Here is an 18,241-nt window from a genome sequence, read left to right as displayed (position 1 = left end):
TGAATTAAAAGTTAAGAATCGCTTGTTGCATAGCAATGCGAACAAATCTTCAACACTGACATCTAAACATACACCGTTCGGACTTTACACGCTTACAGATGTGTTCATTTTACTCGCGAACATACCGATTTTTGTGTGTTAGACGCTGGTGAGCAGCGAAAGATGGCTGAGATAGAAGTCCCTGGTGACTTGGAAGCTCTTAAATTGGACACTGTTTCTAGTCTTGAAGATGAGAACGAAAATGGAGGTAATGATTTGAGTCATTAATAACTCAAATTTTTTATCTCTTCGCCAAAGAAATATTAGTATTCACAGCACGTCTCAAATGAGATGAAATACTCTTTGGTGCAGTGAGAGTGCCTCATATGTTTAACAGTACGCTATGATATATGTGATCTAAATTCAGCAATACCGCTGATGATGTTTAGCTGTCATCTGGGCAACCCTCGTATCGCGTATGGTTCTTGGTAGAAAGCTTAGGCGGTATCATCTGAAACCCGCCAAATTCGATGTTGTCTCGCCATGAGCTGTTAATCTTGTGGTTACTGTGGTCATTGTACGATCATAAACTACCTCACTATAGGCAGATCAAGAGTTCATTGTGAGTGTCCTTTGCTTTTAGAATATGGGTCAGCAAGTTCAACCTGTAATTTGTTTGTCGCTTTTGATGCATTCACAGGCCTAGTTCATTCTGTGCATCACTTACACCTTCCCTTCCTTCAAGTTTTGATATGAATCTTATAGCACTGTTCTGTCTCACCTCGACATTGTGTATGATGCTTTTTAAAGATAGTTTCAACACCGAGTATTTGCATATTTGAGGATTGGTCTGCATAGGCTGGTGTAGGCTGAGACGGCTCTATTTAGGACATTATGTAGTACGCTGAAGACCTTACAGGCCCTTTTGCTCTTTTGTGGGACATGATTCTTTTAACTGAAGTCAGTCTGAAGGAGATATTTCGTATCCCTTTCTATTCCAAGGGTGTATCTCCAAGTCTGTAAGTTGGAAGCATGATTCAAATGCAATTGCATTGCGTTTGGAGTAGTTGAAGGGCGTCTTCCACTTTCAGGACCACTTATGTACAGCGTTTATGCTTAACTGGAAGTTCGCAGCATCTATAATAGAGTTTACTCTCTGGTATAGTAATGTGTTATCGGTGTAAAGACTAACACAACGATTAACAGCGTTAGGTAGGTTGTTTATGTATTTAAGGAATAATGTTGATCCAACTACAAAGCCTTAAAGTTTGTAAGCCGACTAAGACATTTTGTCTGCTCTTAGTAATAGCCTTAGATCCAGTTGCAATCTGGAAGCTCGCTTCTAGAGTCTGTCATAGTTTTTGCTGTAGTAGTGAGTGGAAGACTTTATCAAATGTATTTTTAAAGACCAGCATAATATCATATGCGCTTTGTGATTCATCAATCATGTGTTTTTGCAAGGCCGTGATAAGCAGAGGACAGTTGAGTATCCCATGACATTCCTTATGAAAAAAATTATGTTCAACACAAACTGCATGTACACATACATCAGTGCTGAATTTAATTTGTCATCTATATATATATATATAAATCTCACAGTATGTTGTTCCATTTTTCTAGCTTCAACTATTGAAATCTAGGAATGAAAGATCTGCTTCGTGCTGGATTTGATCTTGTAGCCTTTAATTCACCAGGTGATAGCCTAACCAATTAAGCTCTTTGAGATGCAATGCATTCATTCGGCATAAGAGTCGTTATGTCAGTTAAAATATGCATAGCAACACTGCGTTATGCAACGTCACTAAAGCTTGTTCTCACAGCTCTTATTAGTAAGTTTAGCAATACGGATAGTAGCTTACTCAAATTACCTATTCATTGGCAATGTGCCAGGCCTGCCACTGTTTATAAGCTGTTTTCAATACTTGTGCTACGCGGGGCATTCGGTTAGTCTTCTTCTATTTTGAATCTGTTTAGTTTTTGCTCTTCCGCTTAGAATATGTAAACGAACTTGATTATTACTAGTTCAGGCACTGGTGAAGGTGTCAAGCTATAAGCAATACCAAAATATTTTGTATTTCGTAAGTCCAACAATTAAAATACCACAGCTAACAAAATTCTCAAACAAATAATACTAATGGCAAAAGGTTAAAAATAGTCAAGTAAAGTTGCACCTTTACTCGCATGGTCGGTCATGTGCATTCGCTCAGTCCTGTATGGCTGTAAGTCTCGACAGTCAAAGGAGAGTCATGACTGTCCATAGACAGAGACATAGATTGTCCAGAGACATAGACTGTCCATAGACTGTCTATAGACATCGACTGTCCATAGACATTGACTGTCCATAGACATAGACTGTCCATAGACATAGACTTTCCTTAAACAGAGAAGCTGAACAGTTGAAATGAAAGGAGCTTGAGCAGTTGAAGGAACCTCAGCAGACGAAAGAGAGAAAAAGAGGCGGAGTCATCGGAGCTGTTCTCTTTTTATAGATGTCTCTGTTAGCCTGGGAGAAGGTGTTTTAGTTGCTCAGGTTCTGTCCTTTATGTTGTTAAGGATTGGTATTTGAGTGGACTTGCTTTTAGCACGATATGGCATGTGCTGATTGGAAATCATCACTTACTCTTGTTATTTAGGTTGTGCCTGATAGAGGTTGGCAGAGCTGTGTGCGTGACATCGGCACCAATTTCTTTTGATGGTTTTTTGGCCTGGTGGTTGACACATCTTCCATGATTGATTTTTTCTACTTGGTAGTTTTTAATCTACTTGTTATCGCACCTCGTTTAATTGGTTTTTATGATAATCTTTTGATGTATTCGACGTTTGCGGATTGCACGTATTGCATAGATATGTCTTGTAGTTTAGGCGTTAGTCCCTTTCTGTATCTGATTTTTTTAATATCTTTATACAACAATTGTGTACCTTACCGTTATACAATGACAAGGCTCGCTCATATCTGTATTATGTTCAAAACTGTAGTATATATATTTATACATATAGTTTTAAATAAGCATTTAGGTTAGTGATTTGAACTAGTGACTAACAGGCTGGAGGTACAACCCTCAGAGTAGGCAACTGGTGGTAACAGGAAGGACATCCATACTTAAACTGCTCTCTCTGCTAAACCAACAATTCAAATTGGTTTGGATGGCTGCCATGATACAAGACAAACGCTCTCTGACATGAAAAGTTTTGCTGAGGTTAAAGGTTAAAGAGGTTCGAGTTGGCAGTTGAAGCTTTTTCGCTGCGTTGTGAAGTTAAAGACCCGAAGCTCAGTTATCATACCACTACCTATGCTTGCTTTTTGCTAATGCCACTTTTATACTTTTGCACTCGTAGAATTGGAGGAAGGCGAAGAAGGCTCTGAGAAAGTAGATGCTGAGAAGGAAGAGCCAGTTCTTGAGCAAGAGGAGAAAAAACTTTCTCCTGAAGCCCTCGCTCTAAAAAAGGAACTGGATCAAATATTTGTGGTCGCACCAGATCTAAAAAAGTAAGTCTTCTTGACTGTTAGAGTAATCCAAATGCCATGAAAAGTCATAAGTCTATATTTAAACATCCATTTGGAACCTTTGTCAGTCCTCGCTTTCATGGTAACAACAATACAATTCACTAATGCTTAGGACTTGAAATCTAAAAACTTCATGCAGGCGGTTATCTGTTTTGGTTTTGTAAATGACTAGCTGTGCTACCCAGCATTGCCCGGGTAATAAAAATCAGCTTATTAACGGTGAGAAGTAATGAGAGTTGCCTGCCACTTGCTATTAGCCTGGCGCATTGCCAATAAAAAGTTTGAGTACGTTTACTAATGAGAGCTATTCGTCTAAGTAGCGTTGCGCAATCACCCTGCGTAGTACCAAAGCTGTTGGGTATTTGCTCCCATACAGCGACATATATTGGCTAGTGAAGAAATCACTCTTTGTGACCTAATTGGTATGACGTCGGTCTGGTGAATGCGAGAGTCTGAGATCAAATCTTCTTCAGTACTGGTTCTTTATTCCAAGACTTAAATAATTATAGCCGGAATGCAGACAGACAGATCCATGGACAGACTTTGAGAAATATATATATAATATATAGATATACACGTAGATTGTCTATAATAAATTGTCTATAATTGTCATATAGAGCTTGTCTATAATAACCAATTGCACATGAAGCCTGCCTACCAATCTTCTCAACATAAAGTCAGAAGCTGAAAATAATAAATTGACCTCTACAGTATGTAAAATGAAACACCTAAAATTAAACTTTTGTGTCCTTGACCTGGTGATTGTAGAGGTAACAATTAATAGCAACCGAGGCATTTAAATGTAAAGTAAAATGAAATAAAAATACAAAGTGGATGATCTATAATGTTTCTATCCCTTTACATCCTGGATGTATGCAACAACTTCTCTAAGTTCCATGATTTTTATGTGAGCTTTTCTAGCAGTAATAGAGCTATTCATAGAGCTATTTATAGAGAAACACAGAGGTGATCAAAACACAGCTGTGATGTTTAAAAATGATGAAGTTGGCCATGAAAATGTTTGTTTCACTAGGACCAATGACAAACACTGAGATTTATATGTATAACGAACTAAATGTATGTAACTTATATATAAAAAACTAAATTAATGAAAAAGTTTTTATAGTCACTTTTCCTTAGAGACAGAAGTGTAGGCGCAGCAACACAGGTTCAGAAATAAAGATACGGAGCATAACTTTACCTCGGACTAATTGAACTCTAACGTACTTTATATATTTTAGGTTATTTTTGAATTTTCTAAGTTTATTTTTAGTTTTAGCTGCTAACTAAACTGAGTTGTTTCGAAAAACTCTGAAAGATATTTAGTTACCTACATGTAATTAAAACTTAAGGTATATAGTTACACTAGCCGTGCTTCCCGGAGTTATCAACTCTGGGTAGCACAGAGTTGATAACTCCGTTGTTCAGGTAACTAGCTGTGCTACCCGGAGTTATCAACGGTAACTACATGATTCCCAAATGTCACTCAGATTTCATATTGTGTTAGAAAATTCATGTTGAGCCATTTTTCAAAGAACCTATTTTCTTTATAATTATTTTGTCTCACCCTGTCCAAAGCGAGTCTTTAGAGCTGGATTAACTTGAAACACTTTTTAGATGTTTATAAATAATCAGCATTTGCTTGAATTCACTCGGGTTAACCAAATGACATATTTTGATTGGTCTCCGAAATTGATCTTTAGATGGCAGGATCTGCTCTACGACTCGGAAGGCTTCCCTGACTCGTACAAACACAACACTCCTAAAGAAGAGCTTGTGCTCTCCTATGCTGAGAACTTCCGTCGCCAGTATGTACACTTGTACAGGGACAGGAAACCTCTTCTTCTTAATCCAGTCAATGAATGTGGAATAGAGGTAAGATATTGGGAGCTCAGGCTAACGGAAAAAAGTCCGATATTGGTCTTCTGTGCATGAACTCTCAAAACATGTTAAAAGCACTGTCATGTTAAGCATTAGCTAGGTAGAATGATTATGGTTGTGATCAGTAATTTTGCACACTACTTTGCAGGAGCAGGCTGCATTCTTCATTCATATTGTACATGTAATCTTTGCAGAAGCTGGTCTGTACTTCAATTCGCCCGACTCAACTCCCGTTCATATCACTCTATGACTGGGATGGCTGTGCTGAGTTTGTGGCCGACTATCTAGACTTTGAGCCTTTGAACCCACCCGTAGACTTGGTGAGTATTGTCATTTTCTCTCGTGGAGATGACAACTCCATTCACAAACACTCCTTTCAGTTATTGTCTGAGATTTTCTCTTCTGACAGCAGATTGGCTGTAGCCTAGTGGTCTGGAACTTTTAACCTGCAAACAAAAGTTTGGGATTCAATTCCCGAAATTCCCAATACTATATATTGAACCATTTAAGCCATTCTCAGCTGCTTTCTTTATGTGAATGTAAAAGTTAATGCCATAACTAGTTTCAACACAATTTTGCTTTTGAGCTTAGAGTTGTTTACCCAAGTCATGTTTATTTGCTCAGCCAACCCGTCTGCGGTCTCCGATGACTGTGCTGAAGCAGCAGAGAGGTGATTGCTTTGAGTATGCCAATGTGCTCTGCTCCCTGCTCATAGCGCAGGGCTACGATGCTTATGTAGTCAGTGGCTATGCAACTAGGGAGGTCTGTCTCATGGACTCCACCAGAGAAATCTGTCCTCTGCTCATCGAGAAAAAAGAGGTCAGCACAACTAGATGTTTTCATGGATTTATCTCTTCACTAGAGTACAATATAAGTGATTGTTATAAGTCATCAGGTTTGACCTTTTGTCTAGACTACAATATAAGTGATTGTTATAAGTCATCAAGTTTAAGTGAACTGAACCAATTTTGGTGATTAACAGAAAAAAAAGGAAGAGAAAAAGAAGGAAATCGGAAAGTATGCTGTGCGACCACCGAAGGATCTTCGAAGTAAGTACGAGGCTAAGATGGCAAAGAGGGCTGAGGATAATAGACTGGCGGAAATACGGAAAAAACAGGAAGAAGAGGAGCAAAAAATAGCGGTATTCATTTAATATAATAAATATTGACCTCTTTTTTGTCGTGAACCTTTTGCAGCAAAGCCGGTTGAGAACTCGGCTTGAGTTAGAAAGCCGTTAGTTATCTAAGTTGAACTTATTAGTAAAAGTCAAGAGAATTTTAAAAGGTTTATCGCAACCACCAAATACCAAACTATCACGTTTACTAATCAAGGCAAACCGGCTTGCGTGTTTTGCACACCTGCTCAGTAGTCCCGCATGCAATAAGCTCTGCTACTATCTGCTACTAAGTAAAGGTCAGCTCATAACCTGTGTTATTGTAGGAGCTCGAAAAGCCAGCTTGGGATGCACTGCATGGTCTGAGGATACACGCCTGGGTTCTCATACTAGAAGGAAAGAGGGAGGTTGCAGAAAGTTTCTATATAGAGCCGTTCACCGGTCAGTCACACTCTCTGGCTACCCGAGACTTTCACGGTATTGAGAGTATTTGGAATCACCAGAACTACTGGGTCAATATGCAGCTCTGCACAAATGGGGTTGTTGTAAGTCTTTGATTTATTATCCCATTTGTGACATTTCTAAGCCCTTTTATTTATATTTTCAAAAGTAGTCATGAAATTTTATACTTTAAAAAAATTATGTTGGTCCAAATCTTGGATTGTTACTTGCATTATTGTCTAAACTAATAGAACTAGCCTCTGATTGAGTGCATATTATCCATACAGGACCTCAAGTTTGACCTGGGGGACTGCAGTCTCTGGGAGTTTATGTTTCCTACCTCGGACAAGCCTCTGCTTTCCATCCCTGACATAGATGAGGACCCTGATATTGATGATGATGAAGAAGAGGAAGATGTGGAGAAGCATTTGGATATTCCGCCATCTTGGTGCGAATGTATCTCCATTACTCACTCAGGTTAGCTCTATGGTGTCAGAATAGCCTAGATGTACGGTTTGTAGGTTTGCGACTTTAAGGCTGGCGACCATTTTTGATGGCAGAGGTTGACACTTCATACATACATCCAGTCAATTGTATACGCTTAGAAATATTTTACTCTTGATGCTAATCTTTAGAGCATTTTTTAATTAAATATATAAATAAATGTATTGGATATTTGAGTCTTTATCAAGGCTTTTTTGTTTCAACCGATCAGTTTTATGATACGGTACAGAAACTGAGTTGACATCGAAGTAACCTTATTCCGTTGCTATAACGGTTTGTTGCTATATTGTTCTGTTGCTATAATGGTCAATTGCTCTGATGGTTCGTTGCTATAATGGTTCGTTGGTATATTGGTCTGTTGATATAATGTGCATTGCTATAATGGTCTGTTGCTCTAACGGTCTGTATCTGTAATGGTACGTTGCTATGATGGTTCATTGCTATAATGGTCCGTTGCTATAATGGTCCGTTGCTATCATGGTCCGTTGCTATATTGGTATGTTACTATAATGGTCCACTGCTATAATGGTCTGTTGCTATAATGGTCTGTTGCTATAAAGGTTCGTTGCTATAATGGTCTGTTGCTATATTGGTCTGTTGCTATAATGGTTCGTTGCTATAATGGTTCGTTGCTATATTGGTCTGTTGCTATAATAGTTCATTGCTATCTCCTCTCTTAAATGTGAATGTATTTCTTACACAGAGTTCGAATCTCGTTGTCCTCTTGGTAAAAAAACCAAGTACTACAAGAGAGCCAAGTTGGAGAAGTTTGCACCTTACATAATGAAAGATGGTCTCGTTTCTAAACTGTCTGTATTCAACGACTACGAGCTCAAAGACATCAACTTGGTAAGGGCCCTGCTGACAGACAACAATATTTTGCATTAAACGATCAGCCACCTAAAATGCAATGCTAAGTTAGCTACGCTGCAAGACTCGCTGTGTACCACTGAATTCTTAAACTGTTAGCATTTCAACAGGTAAAAGAGTTCTTTGAGAAGAGAGTTGACCATCTTTACCTGCGGACACTAAACATGAAAAGTGGCTGGGTTACGGAATACTTCCTGCAAGGTCGTTCGCATGCCATCCGAGAGCATACCTACTTAGCTTCATCTCCAGGAGCTGAGTCAGAACGAGTCATGCTTTTCTATGACGAAGCAAGAGTTGATGGGCTCAGCAAAAGAGAAGAAACTCCGCTATCCATGACGGAGCACTTTAGCAACAGAGAAGATTTCCTTTATTACCAACATATAGACTTAGGACCAAAACCCAAAAAAGCTGGACCTCGGGGCGAAGATGTGAACCCTCGTCCGATATATGTAAGATGAATCAGAATGTGTAGGCTAATGCAAGACTTTCTGTCAGTGGAATGCCTGTACTAATATGTACAAAAAGATAAACATTGAATTTAATAATCTAAATTTTTCTGCTTCATGTTTCTCACCAACAAATCACAGCTCTTGTTACAAACAACAATTTGTCTACCAATGCCGTGCTTCGAAACTTTATTTAAAAGCACAATTGAGTATCGAACTTGTACATTGTTAGCAATTGGAGGGTTTGGCGTTGCATCACCAGTTTTAACCGGTTTGAACAAGTTTATGGCTTTTATGTGAGTGAAATATTTCTATTATACAATAAAAGGATGTGATGTGTGGTACCAAATGTTCTACAGAAAATGGTGCAGAAGTTCAAAAGAAACTTGAGCAAGGAGGCGAACGAGGATGTCAAAGAATTGGTCTTCTGGATTGCCGAAGAAAAGATTCAAATTACATATCAAACAGGCGATCCAAAAGTTATCTCTTCTACAAGAGAGTACATGAAGCCACAGGGAGTAGAAGAGAAGGGTTCACCGGTTATCATGACTCCAGACATGCACAGCACATTCCAAGTAAGTTCACAAGCCTTAAGTCTTCTAGCGTTAACTTGTTTGCTTTGCTATTCCATCATTGTTCTGATTACTTTTAGTCTCTAAGTCAATGTTTACTGATAGCTCTATGATTCCTAGAAAAAGAACATAAATATACTAGTGGCTCTACAAAGATATTGCTGTTTCTGTGGTACAGGTGGATCCTACAAAACCTACTAAGAAAAATCTAGAACTTTACCAGTTGCTGTGCCAGTTACTCAAGGATGAAGAGACGTGTATTAACAAGGTGCGAGAGAGCGAGTCGGAAGTTCGCTCTATACTTAAAGAGCGACTTGAGGAAGAGACGAGAAGCGAGTTAGAGATCTCAGTCTATGACACAACTAGAAATGAGAGGGCTAAGAAACACAGGAAAGAGCTGGTGAGCTGAATACGAGTAACTCAAACTCTCGCCTCTTTTTCATTTCAAGATGAACGTACGCAAGATGAACGTACGCAAGATGAACGTACGCAAGATGAACGTACGCAAGATGAACGTACGCAAAGTTTTAGTAGATTTTATGAGCAAGTATCGGTATTTTTCCATCATTCATGATTTTTTTCAATGCTTGAGGTGATCTGACTGCCAAGATGTTTCAAGATTAAAATCAGCAAAACTTGATCGCTGTTAAGATGCTCAGATTCAAGCAAAAATTTGATTTATGACGTTTATACGTGCATTTCGGTAAGGAGATCGACTAAATAGAGACATGTGATGCTGCAACTTGAGCACTTGAGCCGAGATACATAATGAGAGAGACAGGCAGCTGTGCAACTAGTCACGCCATTTTATGCGTGTTTTTCTGAGCGTTTTAACTGCTGTCAAGTTTTTTCGATTTTAATATTGAAACATCCTGGCAGTCAAATCACCTCAAACATCAAAAACAATCACAAATTATAGAAAATACTGATGCTTGCTGACAAAATCTACAAAAACTCCTGTAAGTTTGTCTTTAAGTCTGAGTCGAGAATGATAAACTTGATTGCAATAAAAATGAAAAAGCCGCAAATGATGATCTGTAAAAGAAGGAAGTTACTTGCTCTTGTGCTTTTTACGTTCTATTTGATGGGAAGTAACATAGAATCACTATTATTGGACTTGTAAGTCTATGAGCACTAACACAAACGTCTACTATATATTGAACTATTTAAATCATTCTCAGCTGCATTCTTTATATGAATGTAAAAATTAATGCCATGACTATTTTTAACACAATCTTGCTTTTGAGCTTGGAGTTGTCTACTTAATTATTATTCAAAACTATAATCATAAATTATTGGCCTAATCGCTAAGTATGACAAGAAATGCCAATTAATCTGTAGGAAAGACAACTCCTCGAAGAGAAAATGAGAAGAGAGGAAATGGAGGTGGACTTTCTCGCTCCATTCCTTGCGCAGATGGGAGACCCAGAGAGGCTGACCCGAGACCAAGCGCTGCTTCTTAAGGAGCAATGCCTCGCTGATCTTAAGCAGCGTCTGATTGATAAGGCCAACCTTATCCAGCACAGATTTGAGAAAGAAACTGCTGAGCTCACCAAGAAACAACAGTGGTATCAACAAAACCAGGTCTCCATGCAGAAAGATGATGAGGAGGATTATGTGGCTTACTGCACTGAAGCTATGTTTAAGATTCACATACTGGAGTTGAGGCTACAGGTGAGGTTTCTTTGAATAGCCTTTGGTCTCGCTTAGCCTAGGATTATGTGTGAAGTATAGATTGTTTCTTATAGATATTAAGCCTAGACTTGTTTTAATTGTTATGCAAACATATACTAGCTGGTTCTCCAAAGAGACAGCTATTTCTAATAGCAGGCCAGAAGAATGGTTCTCCAAAGAGACAGCTATTTCTAATAGCAGGCCAGAAGAATTTAAGTATTTCGATTCCAACTGAGAATAGAGTTGGACAGTGTAATAATATTGAATGCCTGTTGCAAGCTGCTAGCAGTTTTAGTAAGGTAGTCATCCAGGGAGCATTTGCTATTCATTATTCTTTCATCTGATGACACGGCTGCATGCTGTCACTTTCGCTGCCATTGTCATTCTACAGAGGCACAAGGAGAAGGCTCCTTTCATATACATGGAGTTGGACAAGAAACTCCGCACAGACAAACGTCTTGTAGAGTTCCTTTCGGCATAAAAAATAACTCTATGAATTTGGCAGAATCTCTGCATAGAAAATGACTCTACGGATTGCAGCGGAATGAACTACCTGCTACACAGAAAGAGAACCTGTTAGCTTTGACAATTAAGTCTGTAATTGTCATCTCTCTAATTATTTGTACATATAATATAGATATGACAAGATAAGCTTGAGGCATGTTATTATGCAAGTTAGTTGAAATTATATGCAGCATCAATAACACTATATTGTTGATGGTGTGTTCCACTGGTTTGAATTTTCACCTCCACGAATAATTGTTATTTGAAGAAGTGTGACAACCCCAACTACATGTACGTAAACCATGCCTTGATCTGAATAAAAATATCAAACTCATCCTTATTAGCAGATAGCTGAATTCTGCAATGCTGTCACTTGTCAGTCTCTGATGACATTATCCAGGGATTTTAATCTAAGAGTCATTGCTGGTTAGCTGTAATAAAGTGGAAGTCAAGATCGACCCAGATATTTAACAATGAAGAGATTTAAATTAGAATATAACAATAATAAATATATTCACGCTGTCTATACAGACAAGTTTGAATAAATAAGTCAATAGACTGATGTATTTATCTCATTACAAAGCTACTCAGAAGGAGTTGTCTTTCCTACCTTAATAACTACCATTGAGAGTTGTCTTTACTACCTTAGTTATAGTCCACCAGCAGATACACTGAGAAAGGGTAAATGTCATAGTACTGTCTGGAAAAGTATCATGTATTCTGATCCAAGTAGGCCTATTAGTTTTCAACACACACAAACAGCGAGCACATGACAATCTACTATCCAGTTAATTGCGCCAACTATCAAAAACTTTTTGAGCTGCAGCATCCATCGCCAGCCTTTCTTCTGATGGTGGCTCAACTTCGGTCAAAGCTCTATATATCATATCAGCCACAACCTGCCAATCATTAGGTCTGAAAGCATTTAGCCGGGTGTGCTTATTGCTTCTTAACATTTCTTTCACTTTCATTTCTGTTGCTCCTTTGGTGTAGCGGCTAGCCGCTCTCATCTCTATTTCTATGCCGTACTTTTCTTGTAGTTCCATCCATACCTTTGGGCAGATATCGGACGGAGCATAATTGGTATACACTATCAGTGTCTTGCCTGATTGTTTACTGTCTTTGTAGTATTTAGTAAAATCATCACGAATCCTTTTTGAAGTGAATACTCCTGACCTATTAGGTCTGGCGAAGATCGGTACAGGCTCTCCCGACTCTGACTGAAGCTGAGCTAGCAGTACGCTCTCCTTGTTGTTTCACTTGACATGCCAGCAGTTTTAAAATTATTGTAGTTTTCATCTACAAGCAAAATGAAAATAGAGCTAACCTATGATAGGCAATCATTCTATGTAAGAAAGTTTTATTCTTTTCGTTGTACAATTCTACTAGGGAAGTACAGAATACAATTCTACTAGGAAGTACAGAATACAATTCTACTAGGGAAGTACAGAATACAATTCTACTAGGAAGTACAGAATAAATCCTTACATTGACCAATGTTGACCTTAGTTTTTCTCTTATATATGATAATTTTAATGTAGAGCACTTTATGTTGTTTTTCAGAAATATAGCATAGTTTACTGTGACTGTGTATAATTTGAAAATGTTCGGAGCATGGCGACTGCATGACTCATCATGCATTGCGCAATTGATGTGGAAAGCACAGGCGTATTCAGGAATGTTCTAGAAGTTTAGTTTTGTACATACGCAGGCAGTACTTCGCAGTAAGAATCAAAACTTTTTGAGAAGTTATACGATCAGGTTACTTGATATATTGCCGAGATATTATATAAAAAAATTTAGTTATATTCTAACGTAGACCAATGGTGTTCATCTTATCCATTGAGTAACACAGCACCTATGTAAGCACCTATGCACTTACTTCACAGCTAACATTTCTAATAACTTACCATTCGACAAATCGTCATTATGTCTGAGATCATAAACGTCTGACATCATAAACGTCTGACATCTTCACTCTGTTACACAAAAAGTTGGTTGTGAGGTCAACACGTCGTCGCAGCAAGCGTTGCTAAAATATTATGAGCAGCTCGCGAGCTGTTTGAATCGAGAGCGCTTAATGGAATGTTCTAGAAAATGCCCTTTTCCAGATATTTGAATAGTTAGTGAGTAGTCTTACAAAATGTCCGCACAATCAAATATCATTACTGAAACAACCTCAGAGATGGGAGTCAGCTAGCTGAGAGAAAATAATGCAGACTAGCGGAGGAAGATAACTTCTGCTACTTGTTTTGCTCATTTAACTGCACTAGATGAAACACACACTTTTTGTCAAAAGTAGATGTAGCGATACAAAGAAGAACTGGTTGTATCAATTGGAACCAGATGTGAAATGTCGCAGTAGATACGAAAAGCTGAACGACCGAACAGACCGAATATTTTAGGAGTTACCCTCTCGTGTGACTATTTACGGATAAGGGTGCATAACTCAAACTTCTATAAATAAAGAGCTCAATGAATTCCGTAGAAACATTTTAGAGGCTGTTGTTTATTTTCGCGCCAGTGAAGCACGCTGTGAATAAAAATACATGTATTACATATTCAATCGAAGTATTTTTGCTGTCACTATAGTCCAATCAGTACTTGCTGTACCTTTGACAGATAAAAGGGAAATGCCTAATAGAAGCAAAAGGTTTTATTTGTTCAGTAGTATCGTTAACTATTGGTGAACTAGTAGCTTAATAACTAGCCAAAATTGTTTCTTTATTCAATTGGAAATGAATATATTTATTTCTATATATAGGAATATTTATTATAATTATATAAAACATGCAATCGATATTATTTATAGATAATAATTGATTTATAGATAATAGTTGAGGGAGAGCAACTCCCAAAAGATATTCGGTTTGTTCGCTCATTCAGTGCGTTCGGCTTTTCGTATCTACCGAAATGTCGATAGACCAGACAGTCACGTTGAGGTTTCAATAGGAAGTCTAAATAAACTAAATGAAGCGCCTGCTGAAAGGGGAATTCCCTGAATGTTTGCATACAATAACAAGGCGCACAACGCCCAATCTCAGTCGCAAAAAGCTATGAAGTGAAAAAATTGGAGCGAAGGCGATCAGCTAGGACAAGTTTCGCCAAACTATGCTCCGTGGGCCAAATGTGGCCCACTCGCCTACTTGGAGTGACCCAATTGCTTGTGCTGATTTTCGTGGGTGAAATAGCTAGTGAAACTCACTGGATCTGTTCTGTATAACTTTTGTGCTGTATAATTATTGTACACAACCTAAATACTGCATCACACAACATAATGTTGATCTGTTCTGTATAACCTATGTGCTGTATAATTATTGAACGCAACCTAAATACTGCATCACACAACATAATGTTGATCTGTTCTGTATAACCTATGTGCTGTATAATTATTGTACGCAACCTAAATACTGCATCACACAACGTAATGTTGATCTGTTCTGTATAACCTATGAGCTGTATAATTATTGTAAGCAACCTAAATACTGCATCACACAACATAATGTTGATCTGTTCTGTATAACCTATGTGCTGTATAATTATTGTAAGCATCCAAAATACTGCATCACACAACATAATGTTGATCTGTTCTGTATAACCTATGTGCTGTATAATTATTGTAAGCAACCTAAAAACTGCATCACACAACATAATGTTTTGGCCAAATATACAGTTATACATGTATATATAAACGTTATGAACGGGAGGACAATGATGTACAACGCTACCGTGACCATGCCAACACCCTGAGTCAAGGGTTTTCAGGCCCTTTAGTTACTTTGACAAAATAGAAAGGTTAACTCAGTTCATAAAAGTGTCCTTAGTCACTAGAATAGATTGTGATTGGGCACTGGTGTACTTCCTATCAACTTGTCAGTGACTGCCATGCAGATGGAACATTGTGACCTGCAAGTTACAGAGAATGTCTTGACAACAGAGTTTTAGACCAAAGCTGCAACAAAGGTATTGTATCCTAACATGACTCAGCTAGCACTTTCACTAGTGTTACACGCAATGAATTTTTGTCATATTTTAAATCTTCATAGCGTGTAAAGTGTTTCAAACGTCGCATGTTTAATTCTTTGAAGCGATTCAACCCTCCGGTTCAAGGGAGGTATTTTTGAAAACCTATTAACAACGGAGTACTGCATAAGATGTAAGCATCACTACTCGTATAATTGCACAAATATTTGTGATCGGAGGTTGAATTTTCATCGTACTCATTGGTGACATCCTTACAGCATCCTTCCGCAGCTCTGTTTTCAACGCAAATGTTTTAAAAGTTTTAAAACACGTTTATTTTAAAACGTAAAAACATGACTCAGCACGTGGTGGCTGTGTACAATATTCTCATCAACATATTCATGTGAGTATACAAGACCACCTTTACCAAACAATGAGATTGGCATGTACCCAGATGGAACCGTACTATAAAACATATTCTGAGTGCTAAAACCCAATTCCATCCTAGTCATTAAAATTTTGGTGTGAGTCTGTACTTTGTGTGACTGCATTAACGTGTGTATAGTTACATATTATTGATGTATTGTAGTGTATATGCATCATTTATATTAAATTATATTTTGTTTGAAAGCAGAAAAAAATATTGTTCATTCACCTGTGCTCATTGGTTGTATCACTATTGTTTTATGTGAAAATACATGTAGTTATAAAAGAGAAAAATGTTTGACCCATCTGACTGCTTGACTTCTGAAATCGAGCAGTCGGATCAAAAAAGCATTTTTACCTATAATGACTCAGTCTTTTACATGGAATTGCTAACTGGATATTATGATAATGCGCATGTAATGGGGATCATAAGTCAAGGTTTGACTGTAGATTATGATAATGTATATGTAGTAGTGACCATAAGTCAGGGTTTGACTGTATATTATGATAGTGTATATGTAGTGGTGATCATAAGTCAGGGTGTGACTGTATATTATGATAGTGTAAATGTAGTAGTGATCATAAGTCAAGGTTTGACGGTATATTATGATAGTGTATATATAGTGGTGATCATAAGTCAAGGTTTGACTGTGTATTATGATAGTGTATATCTAGCAGTGATCATAAGTCAAGGTTTGACTGTATATTATGATAGTGTATATGTAGCGGTGAACATAAGTCAAGGTTTGACTGTATATTATGATAGTATATATGTAGTGGTGATCATAAGTCAAGGTTTGACTGTATATTATGATAGTGTATACGCAGTGGTGATCATAAGTCAAGGTTTGACGGTATATTATGATAGTGTATATGTAGTGGTGATCATAAGTCAAGGTTTGACTGTACATTATGATAGTGTATATGTAGTAGTGATCATGAGTCAAGGTTTGACTGTATATTATGATAGTATATATGTAGTGGTGATCATAAGTCAAGGTTTGACTGTATATTATGATAGTGTATATGTAGTGGTGATCATAAGTCAAGGTTTGACTGTACATTATGATAGTGCATATGTAGTAGTGATCATAAGTCAAGGTTTGACTGTATATTATGATAGTGTATATGTAGTGGGATCATAAGTCAAGGTTTGACTGTATATTATGATAGTGTATATGTAGTAGTGATCATAAGTCAAGGTTTGACTGTATATTATGATAGTGTAAATGTAGTGGTGATCATAAATCAAGGTTTGACTGTATATTATGATAGTGTATATGTAGTAGTGATCATAAGTCAAGGTTTGACTATTATTAGACTTGTAAGTCTATGAGCACTACAAACATCTACTATATATTGAACCATTTAAGCCATTCTCAGCTGCTTTCTTTATGTGAATGTAAAAGTTAATGCCATGACTAGTTTCAACACAATCTTGCTTTTGAGCTTGGAGTTGTCTACCTAAGTCATGTTTATTTGCTCAGCCAGCCCATCTGTGGTCTCCGATGACTGTGCTGAAGCAACAGAGAGGCGATTGCTTTGAGTAATGGACTCTCATGGACCCTTCTAGAGAAATCTGTTCTCTGCTCATCGAGAAAAAAGAGGTCAGCACAACTAGATGTTTTCATGGATCTATCCCTTCTCTAAAATACAGTGTAAGTAGTTGTCATAAGTCATCAAATTTGACCTCTTATCTAGAGTACAGTATAAGTAGTTGTTATAAGTCATCAAGTTTGACCGCTTATCTAGAGTACAGTATAAGTAATTGTTATAAGTCATCAAGTTTAACATTTTGTCTAGGCTTCAGTTTAAGCAGTGGTTTTTAAGTCAGTTGTTTAGCTGGAGTAAAATAAACATGTTGTTACAATCGTAAGGCTGCAAGCTTGTTGACAGCCACAAACAGGTCATTGCTGTGCAACTGGGGTAAAACAGACATGTTGTTACAATCATAAGGTTACAAGCTTTTTGACAGCCACAAACAGGTCATTGCTGTTCAACTGGAGTTAAACAGACATATTGTTACAATCATAAGGCTGCAAACCTGTTGACAGCCACAAACAGGACAGTGCTGTTTAGCTTGAGTAGAACAGACGTGTTGTTACAATCATAAGGTTGCAAGCTTTTTGACACCTACAAACAGGACATTGCTGTTTAGCTGGAGCAAAACAGACATATTGTTACAATCATAAGATTGCAAGCTTTTTGACAGCCACAAACAGGTCATTGCTGTTTAGCTGGGGTAAAACAGACATATTGTTACAATCATAAGGTTGCAAGCTTTTTGACAGCCACAATCAGGTCAGTGCTGTTTAGCTGGAGTAAAACAGACGTATTGTTACAATCATAAGGTTGCAAGCTT

At 37.7% G+C, this 18,241-nt stretch overlaps 1 protein-coding gene and 1 long non-coding RNA gene across 2 annotated transcripts; one reads left to right on the top strand and one right to left on the bottom strand.

Annotated features, from left to right (window-relative positions):
• Positions 1-113: 113 nt before the first annotated feature.
• On the top strand, positions 114-11,865 carry LOC137400294 (dynein regulatory complex subunit 7-like). Its single transcript, XM_068086623.1, has 14 exons — positions 114-247; positions 3,316-3,466; positions 5,188-5,359; positions 5,560-5,685; positions 5,990-6,184; positions 6,348-6,506; positions 6,806-7,024; positions 7,208-7,397; positions 8,128-8,273; positions 8,405-8,743; positions 9,100-9,315; positions 9,491-9,712; positions 10,654-10,986; positions 11,378-11,865. The coding sequence occupies exons 1-14, from the start codon at positions 163-165 to the stop codon at positions 11,465-11,467; spliced, it is 2,643 nt and encodes an 880-aa protein (XP_067942724.1). The 5' UTR covers positions 114-162; the 3' UTR covers positions 11,468-11,865.
• A 113-nt stretch (positions 11,866-11,978) lies between these two features.
• LOC137400299 (uncharacterized) lies at positions 11,979-13,553 on the bottom strand. Its single transcript, XR_010979253.1, has 2 exons — positions 13,401-13,553; positions 11,979-12,789 (listed from the first exon to the last, which is right to left on the bottom strand). It is a non-coding gene; the product is annotated as an uncharacterized lncRNA (long non-coding RNA).
• Between the last annotated feature and the right edge of the window lie 4,688 nt (positions 13,554-18,241).

Source organism: Watersipora subatra, chromosome 7 (genome assembly GCF_963576615.1).
Source record: "Watersipora subatra chromosome 7, tzWatSuba1.1, whole genome shotgun sequence".
Lineage (NCBI taxonomy): Eukaryota > Metazoa > Bryozoa > Gymnolaemata > Cheilostomatida > Watersiporidae > Watersipora > Watersipora subatra.
The sequence above is the reverse complement of the archived record's forward strand: the minus strand, read 5'-3'. Positions and strand labels throughout refer to the sequence as shown.

Coding starts and splice junctions, on each gene's coding strand:
- LOC137400294 (XM_068086623.1), top strand. CDS start 163: ATGGCTGAGATAGAAGTCCCTGGTGACTTGGAAGCTCTTAAATTGGAC. Junction 7,025..7,207: donor TCTGCACAAATGGGGTTGTT/GTAAGTCTTTGA, acceptor TTATCCATACAG/GACCTCAAGTTTGACCTGGG. Junction 8,274..8,404: donor AGCTCAAAGACATCAACTTG/GTAAGGGCCCTG, acceptor GCATTTCAACAG/GTAAAAGAGTTCTTTGAGAA.